At 41.9% G+C, this 22,725-nt stretch overlaps 1 protein-coding gene across 3 annotated transcripts in view; it reads left to right on the top strand.

The window, feature by feature from the left end:
• The window catches only part of rbms3 (RNA binding motif, single stranded interacting protein), a 122,719-nt gene that overhangs the window by 66,681 nt on the left and 33,313 nt on the right, over nucleotides 1-22,725 (top strand). For all 3 annotated transcript variants that reach the window (XM_037264594.1, XM_037264595.1, XM_037264593.1), the window contains exons 5-6: nucleotides 14,549-14,706; nucleotides 17,774-17,853. In XM_037264594.1, coding sequence (XP_037120489.1) covers nucleotides 14,549-14,706; nucleotides 17,774-17,853 — 238 coding nt within the window. The remainder of the gene's footprint in view (nucleotides 1-14,548; nucleotides 14,707-17,773; nucleotides 17,854-22,725) is intronic.

Here is a 22,725-nt window from a genome sequence, read left to right as displayed (position 1 = left end):
CCATGGGAGCTGGAAAAGTCCATATCCTGCAGTTTGAACTTGTCTTGCTTCAATATGCGCTTTGGTGTCCCAGCTGTAGATCATTTTGGGCTTTTTTAATAGGCTCTGCGTAACATTTACTCTCTTTTTTCCCAGCTTTGGGCATTTTTACACTGTGTCCTTTCATAGTCTCAGCTACTAATGCAGTTAATTATGTTTCTGATGGAGAAATTATTTTTAAATTACAGGGCTGACAAGACACATTCCCACCGAGCTATACAGTTCATTTTGGGTTGCCACGGTGATGTAATGATGGTTTGCATTTGCACCATCCGGGGGTGATAGCTGCATTAGCATACTGCAATTTAATGAAACACGTTGACATCAGTGACTATTAAAGGAGACGTCAACTCAGAGATTTTTGCATGTTCTAGCGAGTTTAGACTGGTGGTTGTTGTTGTTGATTTACACTTTAAATATATAAAATGTAATATATATAAAATAGAATATTCATATATATAAATATAATGTGGAAAGGTTCAGGACGGCCATCACAAAATAGCATGATAAAGCTTTGTATTATTTTCTTTCCATTTCATTTGAAACCATGTGAACATCATTTATTGCTTCTTCTCGAGCCCATGCGTGAAATTCGGACAGCACAGGGCTAGCAAACAAATTCAAGGGAATGGAGCATTGCTAAATGAAATCATAAATTCTATAAAAGCAGGACTAGTGCTGCTAATTTGACAGCAGCGAGCAGCCAGAGGCAAATGTCAGTCTAATGCAAGCACTCACCCATCTGAGAGGTTAAATAAATGCTATAGGCGCAAATGCTGCAGTCGCTGCTCCTCTGCCAAAGCCTTGTGAGGTTTGTCTTCCCGGGATGGCGGTTTTGATATCCTGCTGTCACACACTCACATCCCGCCATATCTGGCAGCTGTGCTGTGGAGCCCACGGGATCAACGGCTGCACTTGTCTGGTCCAAGAGCCCTGCAGGAGCTGTCACTTGAGCCGTGATGGGGCTACATTGCCGCTCTTTCCTCCACACTAGCAGTGTCGACTTTGAAGTCGGGCACGTCACACGTATCCGCCACTTAACGCTCTTTCACAATGCTGTCACTCAGAGAAGAATAACAACGATGCCGCAATCCACATCATCTTATTGAAAAATTATATTCTTCATGATTTCTTTTCGTGTCAAGCTTTTAATGTTTGTCAAATATCCCAGCCCAGCTAAGGTTGTCATGGAAAGGTTGGAGAATTATTTTGTACCCTTACTGCTAGGACCAAAGTAATAGGTTGTCTCCATTTACCACCAAGACAGTGGAAAGAAAGGAACATTTCGTCCCACAGCAATCTTAAGCAACCTGTCAAATACAAGCCAATACAAGTCAATTGTGGGTGGTTTGCAGGCCATCGAGGTTGTCCCTTGTCAATTTGCTCACTCGATTGTGAGCCCTCTTAGGCCAGGCTGTTGAAAGAACGCAGCAATGTTTCAGCAATAAATTGTGTATTTTTCACACCACTGAAGAGGCAATTTCCTTTGCAGCGCAAGTGCTAGTTGTCTTTTGCCTCCTTGTTCAATTAGGGAAAAGGGTGGGGAGAGAGCCGGAGGCTTGCAGTAATACTTCTGGTCAAAATAAAAGCTTTTCGCCGAGACATCATGTCATCCATCTCCCAGTAAATGATACATCTTCCTCTCACAGCAGTCTCAATGACCTTGTTTGTGTGGCCCTGTTTGTCGCGAGGAAGACTGCGGGAGGGAGTCCGGAAATGAGCAAGGCCATTGTCTAGAAATGAAGGCAAGTACAGAGAGAAGTGACAAAGACAGAAGGGAGGGGGGCGAGGAGCAAATGCACTCATCTCACTCCCAACCTGCTACACTCATCGGGGAACTGTAACACGTGGCGTCTTATCATTCAGATACTCATTAGACCTGACCTTGGATCACCGCATTGGAAGTGTTGAATGGGGGGGGGAATGGAATATACATGATGCATGTTATCGTATGGTAGAAGAAGCCATTATTCCCATAAAAAAGAAGAAAAAAAACTTGCTCAGAATTAAAGCACGGGTTGGAAGGAAGATTAATATGGGGCAAGGAGACCATGCCCGAGAAAAAGCAGGTCGGTGGAATTTAATGAGTTTTTTGTGTCGGCTAGGGAACCTGGTCACACCGCACTAATTACGCGCAGATTTAGGGAGCATCGCAAGAGGAGGCCAGCAGCAGGCCAAAACAAAAGAGCTTCAACCAACAATCTACAAACCTAAAGCTGAGAGATTAAGAGATGGATGGATGGATGCACTGGGGTGTTACCACAAAAATTGAAATAAATATTTCGACCGTTTATTCTTGTGCGATATACACCTAAAGTCATATTGAAGTTCTGTAAATCTGTCTTTTGCGACTTCCAATATGGCCGCCTCATTGGATATGGCAAGTTCCCATTGAAGACAGCTTTGACGCTGCTAGGACATGTGTTTTGCACGAGGATCCACTGTGACGCCTTTAACGAAAGTCGGTAATGTTCTGTGCGTCCAAACCAAACAGTCCAATTATTGGAAACAGTGCCCCCTCCTGTTAAGGAGGTCAAATGCTACATAGAACACCCCCCTTGTGGGTATGGAGTAAATGAGGAAGTCCCTGCTCTTGAGTGGGTATGTGTCTGTTGCCTTCATTAAGCCTCCCTCCAGCGCCTCCAGGGAATCTTCCACTCTTCCCACGCATCAGTGAAAGCAGCATCCAAACAGCAAACAATCAGGCCTGACTTTCAGCTGTGACTTTCAGAGGAATGAAAACCAGCCCCTCCTTCTTCTCACTCTCATTGGCTTTCCCTTGCTCTCTTGCAGTTGCTTTCAACTTGGAATTGGCTTCTGGCACAGTTTAAATGAAACTTGCCCTCTTACCAATGGATTCTAACCTTTAATATTCTGTCCCTTTGTTGTCAAGTGTATATCAAACTTTCATCATGCAATATGTATTGCTCTCAGTCTATCCTCCTCACTATGAAGTCATTGCAGAGCTGAAAGCACACTGTGTGAAAAGTGGCATGAATTTCATCCAAGGCCTTATTGGATTTTTTTTTAGACTCGACCAAGCCTTGTAATATGTTTATCACAGATTCTACTCATGCGGTAATTCACTGTCCGCCCTCTGCCGTGTTTACCTACTGTCTGGTGTTCTGATTTCCTCGTGCCCTGTAGCCCCCTTCTGCATTCCTTTCCAATTAAGCTAGAATCGTCTGCTTCTAATTACTCCGAGTAGAGCAGCCAGGGAGGTGAGCGCGAACAAAATGAAGTACAAAGTCAAATACTGTGCCTACTTTTTAAAGAGCGAGGGGATGTTGTTGTGCCCCTAAGAACATCCAGATAAAAAAAAGATGTGCAACAGCTGTAAATGGCCTGGAAGTACTAATGGTGGAAGCGCTTGATGGTGACACACCATGTAATCACCTCACACACTTAACAAGGTCAGCCTAATGGCGGGACGGAGGTGTTGTTAATCACACTATGACGTGATCAACCTTAATCCCCTTGGTTTGTCTCATAAAAGGACAAACAATTCCCTTCCTTCTCTTCAAATGTATGTTTTGACGCCTCCCGTCTCCCGTATAATTTCTTTTGACATTCAATGCATATGTGCGGATAAGCACTTCCCTCCAAAGAAGCAATTACATTTCATTGATTGACGCTAAGCTTTTCAAATACATGTAAATACTTTAATCTGACTGTGACGGATTCTTAGACTCTTTGGGGAAAGTATCCGATTGGAAATCAATACCTTTCCATGGACATGTCAATCCATTGAAAGTCATACTTGGCTTTCTGTCCATTCTCTCATCTGTAACTCTTTCACTGTATTTTCTAGGATGTACGTAAATGAAGTTTGAAAACATCTCGAAATGTGCCTTGGTGAAAATATATTAAATGTATAACACCAGTCTTGCAACAAACTTAAATAATGTATAAACCTGTGGGGTGATTTCAAAAATATAACAATAATAGTAATGCATTCACCGAATTGATTTCTACAACGATTCCCACTTTTCCCATTTCTGAATGAAATCCATCTGGAATCCAACACACATTTCCGCCAAGCTCCAAATCCGTGTGCCTGCGCCTTAATCAATCAAGCAGACGTGATCTGAATGGCAATAACCTTCGAGGGACTTCCTGCCGCCCGCCGTCACACGCCATTGATGGCCCGGTTCGACCAAATTGTCCACAACAACCGTCAGAGATTAGGAAAAGCTGGAATTTGCAGTCCTGATGTCCACTCATTACATCTAATGATCTTCCAACATTTTCCACAGCCGCGCATGTTAACCTGCGTGAGCTAATCAGCCGTCGCCGCACCGAGATGAAAGTCAATTTTGGCATCAAACGCCGAGCTCTTTTAATGATCCAGATCCCTAGATTAAAGCGCTCATTAGTTTCCGTGCGGATAACACACCGACCAGATAGTTTGTTGGATGATTTGTAAAGTTGCCGAGTTTTTCTGTGTTTATTGTGCAGTCCTGTTCAACGGGCCTTCCTAACGGCGTCTCCATTAACTTGCTTTCTGATTCCAACTCTTTGACATTCAAACAACAGATCTTGAATAATGGAGTGAAACTTTGACAGAGTGATATTGTGTTTTGTGTGGCAGTGATAAATGGAGTGATTATGGAAATGCTAAACCCCGCTGAGGTGCGTATGACAGTTAATTATCTGGAGTCTTACAGCAGGTGTTGACGTCAAAGGACGAATGTTTGCTGAATGTCACTCGGCGTGGTTCTCCTCTGACGCTTAACTCCCGAGTCACCGTGACCTCTGGATAAGGTGACCCTTCTTTATCCTTATTTTACAATCTGCGTCACCAGTCCTCAAATGTTTTCTTGACAACAAGTCTCGGCTAATGGTGTGCAAAAGCCTTATTCGGATTCTGTCTCCTCTGCTCTAATTTCACGTCATTTAACCCTTTCCCGGATATTCTATTGAAGTCACAAAAAGATTTTCTCTCAGTCAAATTGCATTGGTGTATGATTGGAAATGTTCTTTTAAGTTTGCTTTGTCGAGGGCTGCTATGCTACGTTCACATATTTCATTTAAGGGACTATTTTTATGCAGTAAATCTTAATTTGGATCATAAAAATATCGGAAGTTTTGTTTAAATTTCACAGCAGGAAAAACTAACAAACGACTTTATTGCTGATGTACTTCGACATACAAATTTGAAACAGGCGTCAAACTCAACAAGACAGATTGACATTTTCAATCTTTCCTGAAATGAAAGCGAAATTCCTCTTCATTTTATTATTTTCTGAGTTCCTTTATTTGTTGTATTCCTCTTTCCTTTCAGAGGAGCGTTTCTCGAGTTTTTTTTTTTTTTTATGGAGTGGGAACGATCAGGCCATTGAACTTAGTGGGACACTTTGTGTGGGTCGTTATTTTGTTCCACAGTCTCACTAGTGTCCATAACAAACACGTGTCCTGCCGGACCTCCCTTCTTCCAGACCATTTAGGGTGATAATTAGAGTGTAACAAGCAGCCATCCTCGCTATGTAGGTCAGCACGCTTTTACTAAAATACACTCGGAGGAGTTTGGGTCCACAATCATATACAATTCTTTGTGCAAATAGAGTTTTGTGTAAGGAACATAAACTGGATTGTTTTGGTTGCATGTCATTCCATAAATGATAATAATGAATGTGCATATACTGTATATAATCCCGCATTTGCTATTATTTTTAGTATCCTGCTTTAAATTGAATACTGTGGTGTCATTTAGACAGCAAGCACGCCTATTCATTTTCCAGATTGAATACATGTGGCCTTGTGCCAAAGGCAAGCTGTCAAATAGTGAAAACAAAATGATGTGCAGTTGATATCGTTATTATTCGGTGATTTGACTCAATTGTCAGATTTTCTGTCATGTGTCATTAACGTCGCTTAATGTCCATGAAATGTTTCCGTAACTGTTAACACATGGTGGAACCTCGTTTCATTCTTAGTTTCATTTTAGCTGCGCGCGTGTGTGTGTGTGTGTGTGTGTGTGTGTGTGTGTGTGTGTGTGTGTGTGTGTGTGTGTGTGTGTGTGTGTGTGTGTGTGTGTGTGTGTGTGTGTGTGTGTGTGTGTGTACTTCAGAATATGGATCTTCTTTCTCTTTTTACAAACGATAGACTTGAATGACTTTTATAAGAAGCTAGCCTACAACCTTTTTTAACGTGATGTACGTTTTCATGCCCCGACTGAACACGCATATGCACGTTTTGTTTTCACACAGTAAGTTACTTCAATTGTTTTTTGTTCCAACTGACCTGATTGTTACATTCGCCCATCAGTGCTCTGTACTTACTTGTCTGAAAATGTTGCTATAGTAACGGCGTAGGTGTCGATCGTACATTGAGTATGCTGGTGTTGTATAAATATATTTAAAAAGAAATGAGCAGCAGAAACATACAAAGAAGTGCAAATGCATAAGTGTAAAATATAAATATATACTATTAAAATATTCTATATCCAATGCAAGTATAGTCTGCAAAAGATAATACTACTGAATAGAATTTTCATTTGTATGCATACACAGTGTGATTGTGTTTTGTTTGTTAGTAGTTTGTGTTATTGAATTGCGGACTAATACTCTACCTCAACATTTGGTAATTGAAAATCATTGCCTCGCTTCCGCCACTGAACTTGACTGATGCCACATAAATGTTGATTTGCTCAGAGTTGCTTTCCCTGCACAATGCTTCCAATATTGCTTTTTTATTACTTTTGTTGTTGCGGTTTCCCATTGAGAAATAATTCTTTAATATGTATTTCAATATTTCCGCCGCGCTCGCCTTTCGGTGCGTTATTTCTCTGCGCTGATGTGACAGAACCGGGGCCAAGTATTCCTGCTGCAGTTCCACACGCCACGCTCACATTGCGGTGTCGTTTGGAAAACACAGCGGGCTTACTGTTCCCTGGCGAGCAGTGGCACATTAAGGAATAACAAATGAGTCTGTGGCCCCTGGTAGTTATTCCTAGTGTGTTTGTGAAGCACGCAGACAGCCTACGCTATTTACTTTGCACTAGATTCACAAGTGAAAATTGCATTGTGCTTTTATTTGGACAGCGAGTGATGTAGAGGAAACCGAGTTCTTTCCCGCTTCTCATGGCCTTATCATTGACAATCATGTAGATTGCCCAATGTAGATTCAAGCCGACGCATGTGACTTTCCCTTCCTCCCTCACCGTAAAGTTTGACTTCAATGCTTGTCTGAGCATATTCCTCATATGAGTGGAGTCACTGCTACGGCTCATTTGACCCATGGACCACGAACTGAGCTTGCATGGTGAATTGATGATGTGCTGAACTCATGGTGGATGACTTTTGAAAAGGACACATCTCTGAAGAGAAAAGATTCAAATGCTGCTGGTGCATATTTTCTTCCTAGACACACTTCTCCCTCATTCAATTCAATTATATCAGCAGCGGACTTTGGGGCGAGAGGCATACAACCTGGTCTGGATGCCGGCCAATCCCTGATAGTGGCATTATTATTTTTTGCCGTGCACGATGGTATGTAAATGAAGCTCTAAAATGAATACAAACAATTCCTAAAGCCATCTGGATTTTGACGAATACAATACTGCGAAGTTCCTTTACCCCCGACGTGACCTCTTTCGTAAAGTTAGTTATGTAAGACCGCACATATATTTTTCAGCAGAGTAAGCCAATACAATACAAGATGCAAGCTAAACAAGGACAACTTTTTGCACAAAGAGATTCTTAAGAGGCTTTGTCTCCATGTGTATTATAAAACCATTTGATACAGTCCTGGCTCAAAAATCACATCAAATTGAAGTAAACCTGCAATGATTATGTCAAAATCATCCAGCAGAGTGATCTGTTGGAATTTCTTTGCATTTTCAGCCTTCCCATTGAGTATTTAAATGATGTGTTGATGACACAATTTAGTTTAGATTCAGTCTATGAGAGTTTCCACATAGGTTAAAAGTGGAAATCCAATTGCTCATCAGCATTTCTTTTCAATGCTTCCCTTCCTCCTCCTCAGAACTCTCAGCAGCACTCTGTGCCATGCCATGATCTCAGTCAGGGGAGGAAAAAAAAAAGAAATTCAATCTCAGAAATTATATCATGAATGATTTATAAGACACATTTACCCCAGCAACAATACAATGAGCAGTTGATGCAAACAGACTAATGGAAAAATACAAAGGTTACGGAGAGGAAAATGTATTATGAAAGTGGGAAGACATTTGTGAATGTTGTCTTCACTGAGGCAGCTGCTTTGATGATTTTTTTCTTTGCACCTCTAATATAAAGCTTCACATGTACGCTATGCATATTATATATGCGAGGCGAAAAGCTTACTCGGGAACAGAGGTAAGGCCAGCATCCCCGTTTTCAATGTTAATAATACATTTTTATTATAGCGCCACATGAAACTTTAATCTTTGGAATATTAGCTCACCAAGGGAGATACAAAATCAAATCAGGGGGGTCGTGATTAATCGGCCGAAGCGCATATCAACCCATTTAAATTCACATTAACCCTGCATCAAAATGTATGAGCCGTGACATTGATGGCACCCTAATTTATTGCTCTTGTGTCTGTTTGACTAAGTAACGACAGGATTGTTTCCGCACATTCAACAAAGTGAATGAGACAATTACCTCCATTGTAAATGTCAGAAGACATTTTACATTGCATGAAAAAAAAAAACCCATGCACTTGTAAAGTTACCACGAATAAAAACAATGCAATTAACTTCTAACCTCATGTAGTAAGTTTAATGTAGCATTAAATAGCAATTGTCTCTATAAAAAAGGCTCCTATATTTGCATGCCCTTGACCTCATGCTCGACTGAGAAAACGATTACTCCTCGATAAATGTATTTAAAATTTCATTTAAAATATTATTTAAATGTTAAAGTTACAAAAAAACTTTCAATGCAGCAAATATTTTTCTTGCACATTGAGTATAGAAATTCATGAATAGAAACATACTCATTAAGTAATGTTAAAAAAAGTCAGTCTCGGTTCAACTCCGAGTTAATTAGTTAAAGAACTAATTTATCCTTATATTTAGCAGTCTTTTACATCCAGCGCCTTAGCAAATGCAGTTCGACTCCATTGAGAGCTATCACCACGATATGAAATCACCCGATGCCATTCGCTACAAATGACGAGCGGAATAGCATCTGCATATTAAAGTCATAATTCAAAATTTGACAAAGTACGTCAGCAGACTGCAGACCCAAATATCAGGGAAAAAAAGCAACGCTGCAGTATAAGCATGTTGGAAAAGCCACGGGCTCAATAATGCATCACCTGTAATTGTCCCTTATGTTGCATCTATCATCACAGCATAATGCAGAGCTACTCCAAAAAGTATTTTTCCTTAAGCCGTAATATGACACCGGGTGAGTGAGTATTCCAATGTGTGGACAAAAACACAACATCAAGTGTGTGTTGGAGTGAGCTTATGAGGTGCCGTGTCATTATGCAAGTGAATGAGTGTGAATGTTGAGAGCCAAAGAGCCTCAGTGCCTCTGGACTGCAAAGACACACTTCTAGTCGTTGCCATTAGCATATATTGCACTCCTGGGGAGAATGCTGTTGCCGGATAAAGTGATGCATAATGTTTATCGCTCTGCAGCAACATCTGGCCATTTGTACAATTTTTATTTAATCATTGTATTTGAGCGGAGCGTAACGCTGGTGTCAGATAGGTGTAACGCCGATCTTTGGAGCTTTTTAAAATTGTGATGAATGCCTTTGCCCTTTGACAAAGTGTTAGAGAGTGGCAGGAAGGTTACTTGGTGGACTGACTCAGCCACCATCTGCGCTAAGAGCTATTCATAAAGAGATGAGTGTCTGACCTTGTTGCAGCGACAAAGATTCATCATCCTTGATCTGTGTTGCGGCTTTCAATTAAGTGTCGACAAATCATTTCGACAAATATGACCTTTGAGGGATCGGGAGTTGGTTGCTGCGCAAAAAAGTTGGAAACGGAGATCGGAATTTCTGAACATGAAGAGCACGACCAAGGGTGACATCAACTGCATGGTGTCATGCTTTGGAGAGATGTGAAAAGATTCTTCCCTTCAATGAAAACATTAGATTTTTTTAAGTTTAAAATGGCATTTCTTGACTCGAATCCGGCGTCGCACTGTGTCCAAAAGTGGAATCCTGGTTGTTTCTTGCGCCTTTGGGTGTGTCGCAATAACACCACAATAAAACAACTCTTAACACAAAATAAAGAAAATCAACCCACATTTTCATATGCGGTGAAGCAACAGTTGGCAAAAAACAAAAAGACAGTCTTTCGAACCTAATCCAGCCTGGAGGTCACATAAAGCATGTCATAGTTTCCCAGCATCAGTGAGTGGTATGTAATGTATGATATTTTTGTTGGAAAAAATGATGTCCTTGGCATTTGTCAGACATGGGCGTCGAATGATAAATCCTGACAAAAAGGTCACGCCGACGTTCCTGCTGGAGGTGAGCACAAAGCAATTCTGAGCTGCTGTGTCATTGGAAAGCTTGCCTCACAAGCCCTGAGAGCCAAGGACTGGCATGTCACTTTGATCAGAGTACAAGTTGAAGAAATTGCTTGTCATTCAATTCTACCTTTCCACAAGGCAGTTTGATGGGGACAAACTTGTGGTTCATATGCACAACTTTATGTAGCTTAAGGAGCGCAACAGTAGAGGGCCAAGTACAGATCCCTGGGCGGCACCGTGGGTTGTCTTCATTGACGAGTGGAAGAAAAAAAAGGAGGGGGATACGATGTATTTCTAATTCTTATTTTCTGGGATGTTTTGACAAAAGCATGTCATCGACATGAGTAATAGTAAAAGTACCAGTTCTTTTTATGACCTATTTACATTTAGGGGCAGCGGATTTTGGGGAGCCTTATCTTCTCATTTTTTTGTGCAAGGACAAAAATGACTCCCAAAAAGACCACTTCACCCATTTCGGTGTCTACCTAGTTTATTGCAAAAATATAGAAAAGAAATCCCACATTTGTTCAAATCTCTTAATTGTCCTGTCATAAATTCCTGCTAGTATTCACTAATTAATTTACTGTTCAAGCAATGTCACAATGACAGGTCTTCTGGGCTCTCCCTTCAATATAATATGAAGCAGAGTATATTAAAAGTGATCGACTACATCTTCATCTCGCAGCAGAAGATTGCTATCAGGAATGTTAATGTTTTCAGCCGCCACGGGAGCAGCTAAAGAGCCCATATACAATTTCCTTATGCTGCCGTGTGTAAAATTGTATCATCAAGTCTTTAAGGTAATGTGTCTGCTCGATTAAAAAAAAAAATGCAAACCTTCGGTTTTTTGCGTACTGAATTATCACATTTGCTTTAGAATATTTTAAGTGTTTGCTCATGGTCAGTCAAGGACATTTGGCCAAAAAACAATTCCCACCATCCATTGAATCATATGACTTGTCTGTGCAAGGATGTCAAAATCTACAAAAACGAATGGTCTTTTCTTTAACACACTTGAGGTGACTCCATAGGTTGAACATCCTACGCGTAAGCATGAAGCAGCCCTGTAGAGCTAATTATACATCCAGCTAATCTCCCGAGTAGGCTGTATTGATGGAAGTGAGAGAACAGATGAGAAAAATGCCCCACAGTGGAATGAATGGAGGTCGTGGATTGATCAGGGGATGGGGAGAAGTGTCTAGTCAAATTGTTGACAGCAAGGAAAGTTGAAAAGTGAAAGGTCAGTGGTATGAAGAGCAAGCTGAAAAGTAAGAGTTTGAATGCAGCATTCAATGCGTGCCCTAGTCATGACTTATTTCTATCTAACTTTTATCAGCTGAACGGATACCGTCTCGACATCCCCGTTGGCAGAACAGGAGACTTCACACAACTGAAGCCGACTCCCTCAAGCAAAGCAAAAGCTACAATGGATTCCTTTAATGTCTTCTGTCTGCCTGTCATGTCAACTGCCTCCTTGGCTTGTCATTCTTTTCATGTACACTTCTAACCAGTCAATATGGACCAACTTCACCATCGCCTCAAAGCTTCAAAACTCCATATAAAGCATATTGTTTTGCATTTTACAGTATATCACGGACATGGGAGTCTTAAAAAAAAGACTGCATCATGCATCTCGATTTTTGAGATAATTAAAAGATTCTAAGTCTGCCTTATAGGACCAAAAACACGATGCCTTTTCGGCCAGCACGCCTATGGTAAAATTGCAGTCAGGTCTAAAGAGCGCAGGGTGTCGAAATGAAAAAACAGCTGCGAGGCTGTCAGCTCTTTGGTGGGGGCTATTCGTCAGCGTTAAATGACACATCTCCACAACCGCCCGTTCTTCCTGTCACACACACAGTCGGTTCCTCCTGATGGCAAGGTGACGGAATTATGCTCATCAAAGGCCCAGTTCGGCCTAGAGCCTTTCCATTAACCTTCTACAATGGTGGTCAATGGCAAGGGGCCAGACAACTGCCATTCCCCAGGGATGAGCTCCTTCGGGGAGAAGGAAGGAATAGACACAAATGCCTCTTTATATACATTCCATAGAATAGGCATAATGCATAATTACTTTTACATTGGCGCACACACACCTCAATTACTCTTTCATTCATAGCCTGACAGCAAGGCTGACATTAAAGGAAATGAAATCTCCTGGTGGAATGTGCCAGCCCGTCTCACCTCCGGTTAAGACGCTCCCATTTCCACCAGCGCCACCCATAATCTACTCATCTGGGTGTTAAGGGCTTTGTAGCGTGGAACGTCATCAAAGGGAGAATTGAGCGCGGCGGCCACGCTTACTCGTGATAATCCACCCGGAAGACGAGCAGCGCTATTAACACATTTTTGTCGCATGCTTTTTCCTGCATATGATTCACTCCTAAACTGTGATATAGCCAAGCGAGTCAATCTTTCACATCACGAGTTAACCCAACATTGGATTGATATCATCTTGAAAAAAACACAATCCACAACTGGAAAAGTAAATCAAGTAGAAATGTGTCAGCTTTAATTCAGCATCATTCAGTGCCCGAATCGGTGTTGTACAAACTTGAGGTTTTTTGGATTCTGCATAAATGTGATAAATCTGCTGAAGACGAAAGGAGCAACCCCCATTTTCACAACAGGCAGTGACAGGACTTTAATCTGATCAAACGTGTCCTGTCACATAAGACGGCTCATTAATCAGGAGAGCGGCCACTTTTCTCATGTGTCGAATGGAAAAAGGGGACGATGGAGGAACTTTCTCTCCTGCGTAACCTCTTCTGCTGTGCTGTCAAAAGTTTGAGATGTCTTTTCCAACAACTCTGGAGAAGTAAACATCTGATATTGTGTAAGTGATGGCGAAAGAATTTTCACTGGACCCTCGAAAGTTTTTTCAATTTGTAAATTTGCCCTCAGTATTGCTGCCAAGTGAAAAGCTGCTTGTGAAAGTGTAATTAGGAAGTCTAAAACAAATGGACAAAATAACTGTATACGATCTGCGCTATTGTAATAGTCACTACAATAAATCTTAAAAGGTCCACAAAAAGAAGAAGACACTCAGTGAAACGAAAAAGTGCAAGCTATCTACTGCTGGCTTTATTCTTATGTGATTAGTACTCGCTCAACTCTCCTTCATTGCCATTTTTTGGCACCATTTTATAGCCTTCAACTATTTTAAGTCTCAGTTAATTGCTTTGCCACACATTATCACATGCTCTCCTCTTTTTCACTGTTAATAATCTCAAGAAGTATGTTCATAGAAAGTTCACTTTCACTTGTTTAGTTCAAGTTTGTCGTCAGTTTGACTGACTTGACTGTCTTTGGGACTTTAGTCTTGAGGGCTGGGTAACTGATTGACTTGTCTGGCTGCACTGCAGGGCCCAGCTGTTCAACAGTTGGACTCACCGGGCCCTCTGTTTCCTCGGGCTCAAGCCTCAACCAGCTGTGCACTTTTACCTAGCTTGCAGCAACCTCCAGGCGCTGCAATTAAAAATACATTTACATTATCGATCCAACAGATCTTTGTCTCAAGTTTTAAGCCGTGCAATTAATGAAACAATCTGTAATGATGACAAATGACCTCTTTCGAGTCCTTTAATACAGTTTTTACTGTACTTGAGATGTCAAAAAGTAAAAAGTGACTTAATCCTACCGCGGGTAAGGGAGCACTTTGGATCAGCCCACGGCAATATTGATTAATACAAACACACTGTGTGAATCCTCCGTGCTGGCGTAATGATTGGCATCTGAGGCCAACCAATGATTGCATTAACAGCGCCTCATAAGCCATCCCATGACAGTACAATCAGACCGTGAAGGAAAGCGGTAATTAAAGAGTTCCGAGTCACGGCGCAGCAAAGTAGAACATGTGGACTGAGCTATTAGTTGAAGTTGGACAAAAAGTGTCTCTCAACACAAAGACCACTGGTGAATAGTAAAAAAAAAAAAAAAATTAAATCATTTTGACTACAGATTGCTCGTGACACAGATGGATATTTTACGCTTTCCACACTTGATTGTCTAATTCCATACTTACATTCTTCTCTCTTTTCTATTTTGTGCATGGCTTTCTGGCCCCGCAGCAACAAGAGCAGGACCCGACCAACCTGTACATCTCCAATCTGCCCATCTCCATGGACGAGCAGGAGCTGGAGAACATGTTGAAACCTCTGGGTCACGTCATCTCCACCAGGATATTGAGGGATGCCAACGGAGTCAGCAGGGGAGTCGGCTTTGCCAGGTACACAGCGGTGTGAAATTTGAATTTATTCAAGACCTAAATGTTTTGAATACACGTACAACGTCTCATGCTTCTCAGATTGCACATCTGTGGAATAAAATTTCCTATTGCATCATCGCCATAGCACATCCCAAAGTAGTTTAATAGCTGTCCTATGCTTGTCACTTTGCCTTGTTAACTCCAGCAACCTCTCTGCCATGGTTATCAATTGCAGCCAACGGGGGAGCCCAGTGTCTGGCTATCACGCAGAGATTTTTATTTTTTATATAATCTCTTGCTTTACTCAACAGGCAATTAAATGTGAATCGAAGCATATGCACACATAAACAGGATAAAATAGAAGTACCAGATTTGTTTCTGCTGCAAAGATTGTAGAAAAAAAATCAGATTGAAGAGCCGAAAATCGAAAAGATTTATGCACATATTTACAACATCAGAGACTGAGCAGAATCAGAGCAGAGCCATATATGGCAACTGTATATGAATAATACATACTATATAGACAGGATAATGCATACTATAAATGCAGATTGTGCTGAGTCGGGCCTCTATTATATGCGCACAAAAATCCGATCTGAATCCGATATCCGTCATTGTGTCTGCAGTTTAAGTTGACACATCTGCGATGGCGACTACGATAATCTGAATTTCTACTAGTGGCGTGAGTAGCAGACTTTGAGAAACACTGCGATATATGAAATCATCCTTCTTAACTGTTCGTATCTTTGATGTCAATGAGGCCATTTGCTAAACTGACCCAGTCTTGCAGGATACGCTGACCTCTCACAGAGGGACATCTTTTTTCCTAAAAATGTGCCAAATTGCACAACCTTAGGAGCATTCTGCTTTGGCGTTCCCACTATATACGTATATACATTTGCGATTCGGCGTGTCAACAGACAGCTGCTGGAGGTTGGACCACGAGGGGCATTAGAGAGTAAACTGAGCTAAGTGTTTGTGGGCTGATCCATTACTGTTATCAGAGCCCATTACTCCAGCCTGAGCACTAATCATTGCAGACAGCAGCACTTGATGCCATTAACCAGCAGCACACAGAGAAGCGGCTGCCCGCCTCACGGCCCGTCGGCCTACCGTGAGGCCAGCGAGCAGGCGGCTAGCTCGACATCCTTAGCGGCCGCCAGACAGTCTGGCTGAGCAGTTAGTTTTCCCCATGAAACAAAAGCACCTGTCGGCCTCATTGACTACCCACCTGTTTTCTGTCTACCTGCGTGCTCTGCTGCTGTAAAACGAGAAGGGGGGCGGGCGACACAAGAGGAGGCGGAGAATGAATGGCCAAAGGGGCCTTGAAGACCATGAATAAAAGAATGCGCGGGAATAGCCAGCGCTGAGAAAATCACTGAAAATTGGAGTGAAAAGTAATGGATTCAGACACATTTCCATGGGCAGTGAACACATCCCACCCAGCGATATGCGAAAGGGAATTTGTTTATATAAAATGGGAGAGAGTCCACCACATAAATCATTGCTTTATAAGAACGTCTCTCTCCAGACACGAGCAACACACAGAGAGACTGTTCAATGTTAAGATTTCAATTCCGGGCGAAAAATGGATACGAACGAGAGTACGTAAACCATAATCACGACTCAGTTGCGACTTCATTTATTCCTGTTAAATACTGACGACCTCCCTTTTGATATTGCGATTATGTTCTCATCAATTTTCTTACTTTGTGATCCCAACCAGTAATTTACGACACCGCAGAGCTAAGACTGATAACTGTCATTCAAATCTTATAAAACGATATTGATTTTTTTTGACATGCTAACTAAATCTGACTCAACGCTGCTAAAAGTGCATTCGAGGACAACGAAAGCACTTTGAGCATTTGGAGGTTGCCCTATCTGCTGAAGTGTCATTACAACGGCATGAAATAACGGATGCCGCCGATAAGCTAAAGACAGACGACGCGAGCAAGTGTGAAAGATGACATATTCTAAATGTAGAGAAAGAGCTGTAGCAAAATGGCAGATGATGTACACCGGAGCAGAGAAACAAAAGGGAAGAGCGGCGAGGCAAAGAAAGGAGGGCAAGGACTGAGCGGTGAAACGGTAAGAGATGTTGGAAATAAGCAAGGTTGAAAGACAGGGAGGAATGAGAGAGCCGTCAAAAGGAAGAGGTTCAGACGGGCCGGGAGTAAGATGGATGGGACGGAGAGAGCGATAAAGAAGCTCTGTTAAAAAGGAAAAAGAGGGATGACGGGAGAGATATGAGAGAAAGAGGACAGAGAAGTGGGCGGCTGACAGAATGATAAGAGTATTCTCGGCGGTGAGAGCGAATAAAGCACGGGAATCTACAAAGCAATGAATTTTGCAAAAGTATATTACCATGAATGTCTCACTCCTGCTTGCATTTGGAGGCTCTCGTTTTCTGTTTGGCAGGGTGAATCTCCAAAAAAAAAACCATTCCCTGATTATTAAACCCCGAGTTTCTCTCTGAACTTCTCACTTGGTGAATCAAACCCAATTGGTTGTAATCTCTGCTAATCTCTCAGATCATTTTAGATGAAACACTTTGGATGTAACTTTTTCTGCAGGGGAAACCAAAGTACAGCAGCAAGAAGTAATTGCTCTTCTTATTGTTTTGCTCAGGCACTCCCTTGACAACGGCCAAGTTCAACTTACAATTAAGCCACTCTGGTGATTGCAAATAAGACAATTATACACATTTATTATGCTAAATTCATGATCGATGAGCATTTTCGCTTTGACCTGCAGCCAATGCTCACTTCGCTTGTCGCTTGTTGCGTAATGGAACCGTGGCAGTACAAACACAATGAGCGGGGGTTCCTGAACGGCACACTGTTCTCTACTTCATGCTGATCGATCCATTTTATCCTGTTCAGGGTCACAGCTAACTAGGGAGACACCTTGGACTTGGTGCCAGCCAATCAATGACCACCTACAAAACACCATTTGCCCCAATTGAGTGTAGAATTGATCTAACCTGCAATTATTTTACGCACTGTACTCCAATTTTCATTTCAATAAAATGACAAGATGTGTTGAGTGAAAATATTTGTTTTTGAATGTATCCTTTTCATTACAGGATGGAGTCCACAGAGAAATGTGAAGTAGTGATCCAGCACTTCAATGGAAAATACCTGAAGACCCCACCAGGAATTCCAAGTGAGACTTTCTACCTGACCTTTTTGCCCCTTCATTCTAATCGACTTGTGATCATTCCTCATGTCTGATTGGCTGGACGGCATTCTCGATGGCTGCTGTCATTAGCTGCGTCGCTCTTTAAATAGCTGAAGATACCTTCTATCATTCCTCTCATCTTTTCTCTGTCACCATCTCTCTTCTTCTTTGGTTTGGCTACTTCTGTAGACTGCAACTTCTCAAATGTGTGAGAGAGAGAGAGAGAGAGAGAGCACTTAATATTCCCCCTCATGCCTTTGTGATGTTCTTTGCAATCTTCCTAAGAGCTTGCACTCTCTTCTCTTTTCTCCCCTGCTTACCATTGCCATGTCCTCTCTCAAGCTGAGCAAGGGAAGAGCAGACAAGAGAAAAGAAAAAGCTCAAATATGGCTGGCTACCTTTTGGTAGTTTTTGTGTGTGTGAAGTTGCCTTCTCTGTTCAAAGTCATCATTACTACTCAATATGCTGGAAGCGAAATGACAGCAATGATGGACTAAGCGAAGACCGAGTCAAGGTAGAAAAAGAAAGAACCAGAGGCCAAGGCCTCAAGGAAGGGATAAAAAGTGCTGCCGAAGCAGTTTGGCTGCCAGGTACTGCTGTGCTTAAAGTCTCTTGTGCATCCCAGCATGAAGTGGCAGCCACACAAGGCCTCAGCGAGGAGCTCTCCTTCACCCCTGGGGCAATTTCATTAACAATACTCACAGCTCCAACCAGTATCACAGAAACACACCCATAAATTGCTTTCCACTCGCCAGTAATATCCGCCAGTCTGGATTTCAAATCTCCATATATGCTCAGCCGCTGCCTAGCCAGCAGCTATTAAAGGCAAGGTGAGTAGTTACATTGAAGTTGAGCCATAATAGGAAACCTTTAAAGCTGGAATATCACACTGACCTTCGCCTTTAAGGCTCCATCTGTCAGCGGCTCAGACTTTATGATTGTTAATGGATGGATTCGGATACGTGACCGCCTTGATTTAAGGAAGCCGTTGGGTGGAATTACAATTACTGTCACTGACATTGGTTTGTTTTTTATTTGGGGTTACAAGGTTCCTGATAGTTGGCAAAGTAAATGTAATTCACTTTATTGCGTCTCCTGGTGTGTTGACATCCCACTGTGACTGGACTGCTGCTTCCAATAGTTTTGTCAAGAGTATCGCGCAAGTGGCATCGCCGCAATGTTTGCGCGCGGTCTCGTAATTTGCACCTTCAGCTTGTTCCTATTTGGAACACATACTGTAGACTGCATTTGTGTGTGTGTGTGTTTTGGCAGTGGTGGTATTTCCCCAGAGTCCCTTGGCAGCTCCTTCATCCATTGTCTTCTGACAGGTCCATTGCAAGTCCTGAGAAGGCCGTAGCACGAAACCAACATGCCTGCGTGTGCATGTACAAACTTGTGTGACAGCCATGACCGCTGGTCTGGACCAGCATAGAAACCGCACCAGCATAAATACAGTCAAGCTCCGCTAACGTTGACTCCGCTGGAATGTCAGTGTGGCTCATGCTGTAATAGAAATGCTTTTCCCACCATTTAGCATTCGAAATAGCAAAAAGTAGATGCAGAACTGCTGCACACATGTTTGCTCATACACATAATCAATCTCATTTTAAATCAATAAAATAGTTATGAGTTCACCACTGAAATTGTGTGCAGTCAGCAAAATACTGGATGTCCGTTTTTCTTTCTTTGATTTCATTGTTTCATTTAATTATAAATAAGTAGATATCGTTTCATTATTAGTCATAATAATAATATCAAAGAAGAAGGAAAAGTGATATACAATAGTATGTGTTTTGTATACAAAGCCATACAATACTCAAGGGTCTCCTCTAAATAGTTGCTTATACATTCAAGTTGAACGTCGCTCACGTGTAGGTGCATGTAATCAGCTATCCAGGTCCGGTTTGTTCACTGATGCCTGGTTGATATGAGCACTGCGTCGCTGTCCGGCAGCTCTGCTCTGCTCTGCTCTGCCCACGTCTGATTTGGATTCCGAGAGAGGGACATGATCGATAGCCGTGATGGAGCGCTACAGCTGTTTAGCAATTCGGTGCAATGAGGCAGCCGCTGTCGCCGTTGTCCAACCATGATCGTGCATCTACTTGCCCACAGATTCAATCTCTTGAGCATGTATGCTCCTAATACTGGCTTGTATTGTAAGCTCTGCGCTTGGAGATTGATGGTCTCATGCAGACGGAACAATCTCTGTTTAGAAAAATGATCCATTTGTTATTTTAAGGTGAGCACAAAGAGTTATTCTTGTTTTTCCGAGCATGCGGATTTACTCAATAGACAAAATAAATGAAATCTGTGAAATGTGACTACAGCAATAAACCACAGTGAAGTGAGACCAACAGGGACACATTATGATTTACATTGCAACCCTGAGCAATGGGAAAGTCAAAGGAAGTGCAGATAAAAGTGATTTAATCCGCCTGCTCCGCTGAGCCTGATTAAAGCCTGTCATCCCACAATGCATTAAACAGCTTAGAGACGACACCTTATGCTTAATGTAATTCAAACCGGAGATACATTAGCCCTTGCCGTGTTTTGGCAGGTGACTAATCGCTTGTACATCTCCTGCCATTGTTGGACGTTGGCGGAGAGGAAATTGAAAACATTTCATATGCTCTATAGGTGTTGCTGTCAACAGTCAAGCAACAGCTAAGCTAGGTGTGCTTTAAGAAGAACTCTAGAAAAAAAAACAAATATATATATATATAGATATGCACAAAATAAATACATTCAATTAATAAAATAAAATAAGCATGGTTTTCAAATCATATAATTAATCCATTCCTTATTCATTTCCTTGTGGATTATTGCCACAGGTAAGACACTTAACCTCCATGGATAAAATATTCGAAAGAATAGCGTCCTTTCAAGCATTTCCCCAGGTTTTAGCGCTCCCCCATTAAGAGTCGGGGGACACGGGAAGTTATTATTGGCAACCCCAGTAAGTCAGACGGCTTCCTGAAAAACGATCAATTTCCCTTGATGCACTTTCTCATTATAACCTTATCTCGGCCGCAGACAATAATCTGGATTTGTCACGCTTTGTTTGTTTCGCCACGGAAGTATATCAGTCATGAATTAGCCGCGAGAAGAGAAGAAGGAAAAAAATTGAGCGGCCGTGTGAGGGAGGATGTGTCACTCAAATGTGAAAACCTTTCACCACAGAATGTAATATGAACCTTGAGAGGAGAGGAGAGGAGAGGAGAGGAGAGGAGAGGAGAGGAGAGGAGAGGAGAGGAGAGGAGAGGAGATGCTTTGCCAGGTTTTGGCTCTTATGATGGACTTGACTCTCCACTCATCCACATCTAATGAAGAGAAAGGCAGGATGAAAGTGAGCGAAAGATACATAAAGTTGAGTAAATGAGAAAGATGGTGTGTTGGGGCGGACCGAGATGAATAAACGTGACGGGACTGGAGAGGAGAGGAAGGCCAGCGAGAACAGATGGGAAAGGGCAACGAGGGGGGAAGAAGTGACGGGCGCTGTTGCGAAACAGAGGAGAAAGTTGGATCGAGCCGTGCTTTGGCAAGGTTACGTTTGAGGAAAGTTTAGGCCCGTTGCATCTGCAGCAGGCGAGATGAAAAGCGTGACATTGACTTTTCAGCTGCTTCCTGAGCTTGACCCGTGTGCCGCTGGCCCAGCTGTCTGCCGCCGTTGATCCCCTTTATCTCTCCGCCTGCTGTAGCAATTCTCTTAGCACCTTTTGTTGTCCTAGCTCTTCCTTCTCATCTGTCGCTCCCTCTCTTATCTTCTGCTGCTGTTGTCTTTCATCGCCGACTCTTTTTCTGCAGACTTGCATCACGACTGCTTTTGAAATATTCACACACGCAAAAAAATGGAACCCAAAATAATGTCTTTGTCATATTATTATTGTTATTATCATTCTTATTATTATTAAAAATTAAAATGAAGACTTTTTTTTTAACGTAACTAAATGTCCAACCCACATCACATTGATCTCTGTCTATGAAATTTTAGACATTTTTTTCCCCCATGTAGTTTTATTTCCCCTGACTGGCGCTATATTTCACAGTAACTTGCTAGCGTTCCGAAAAGTTTGCAATAACAAAAGTTTATTGTGGAAGGAGGGCCAAATATTCAGTAACTGACTTGATACAAAGGTGTCATGTAATAAGAGTAGCGCTGCAAGTGAATGAAACAACTGCCGTGGCCTGAAGCTTTTCTCGCTATTGAGACGTTGAGTGCCCTCAATTTCAGCGCCAGCAACACAAGCAACCGGAGGCTGCTCTTATTTTTCAACAACTTACATTTTCTTTTTCTCTTACTTTTACGTACTCAGTTTTCAAGAAGCTGTTAGACTTTCAAGTGATGCAGTTATGAGGTCGGGTCGAGTGCAACAAGGCCACGGAATGTAAAATGTCCATAAATTCATAATAAATCTGATTAATAATGCATTTTTTTGCAAATGTAGCTGTGTATAAGGCTTGTTGAATGAATGTGAGTCAGGCGAAGTTGGTCTTCCGTGCTATTTGAGCACATTTGAGGTTACATGGGAGGCCAAGACGGTAAACACTATGTGATTGGTCAGAGTTCATTATATGATTGAAACTATTGAGATATTTCCATGCGATTGCACTTGTCAAACTTGTCACAAAGTTTTATCTGGAGCGCCTTGTATTTTTCCATTTCTTTGTTTTATGACCACTCATAGACACAGATGCAATTTGATATACAGTTATGACTCTGAAGATGTCAACTTTGTTTTTATATATACTATAAAGCTAGGAGGAATAATGACCTCAAGACAGATTGTATCCTGTCGTGCGTATCGGGAAGAAAAAAAAAAAAAAAACAGGTATCAGTTACACTTGGCCATGTCAATG

The sequence above is a fragment of the Syngnathus acus genome, chromosome 11 (assembly GCF_901709675.1).
Source record: "Syngnathus acus chromosome 11, fSynAcu1.2, whole genome shotgun sequence".
NCBI classification, from domain to species: domain Eukaryota; kingdom Metazoa; phylum Chordata; class Actinopteri; order Syngnathiformes; family Syngnathidae; genus Syngnathus; species Syngnathus acus.
The sequence above is the reverse complement of the archived record's forward strand: the minus strand, read 5'-3'. Positions and strand labels throughout refer to the sequence as shown.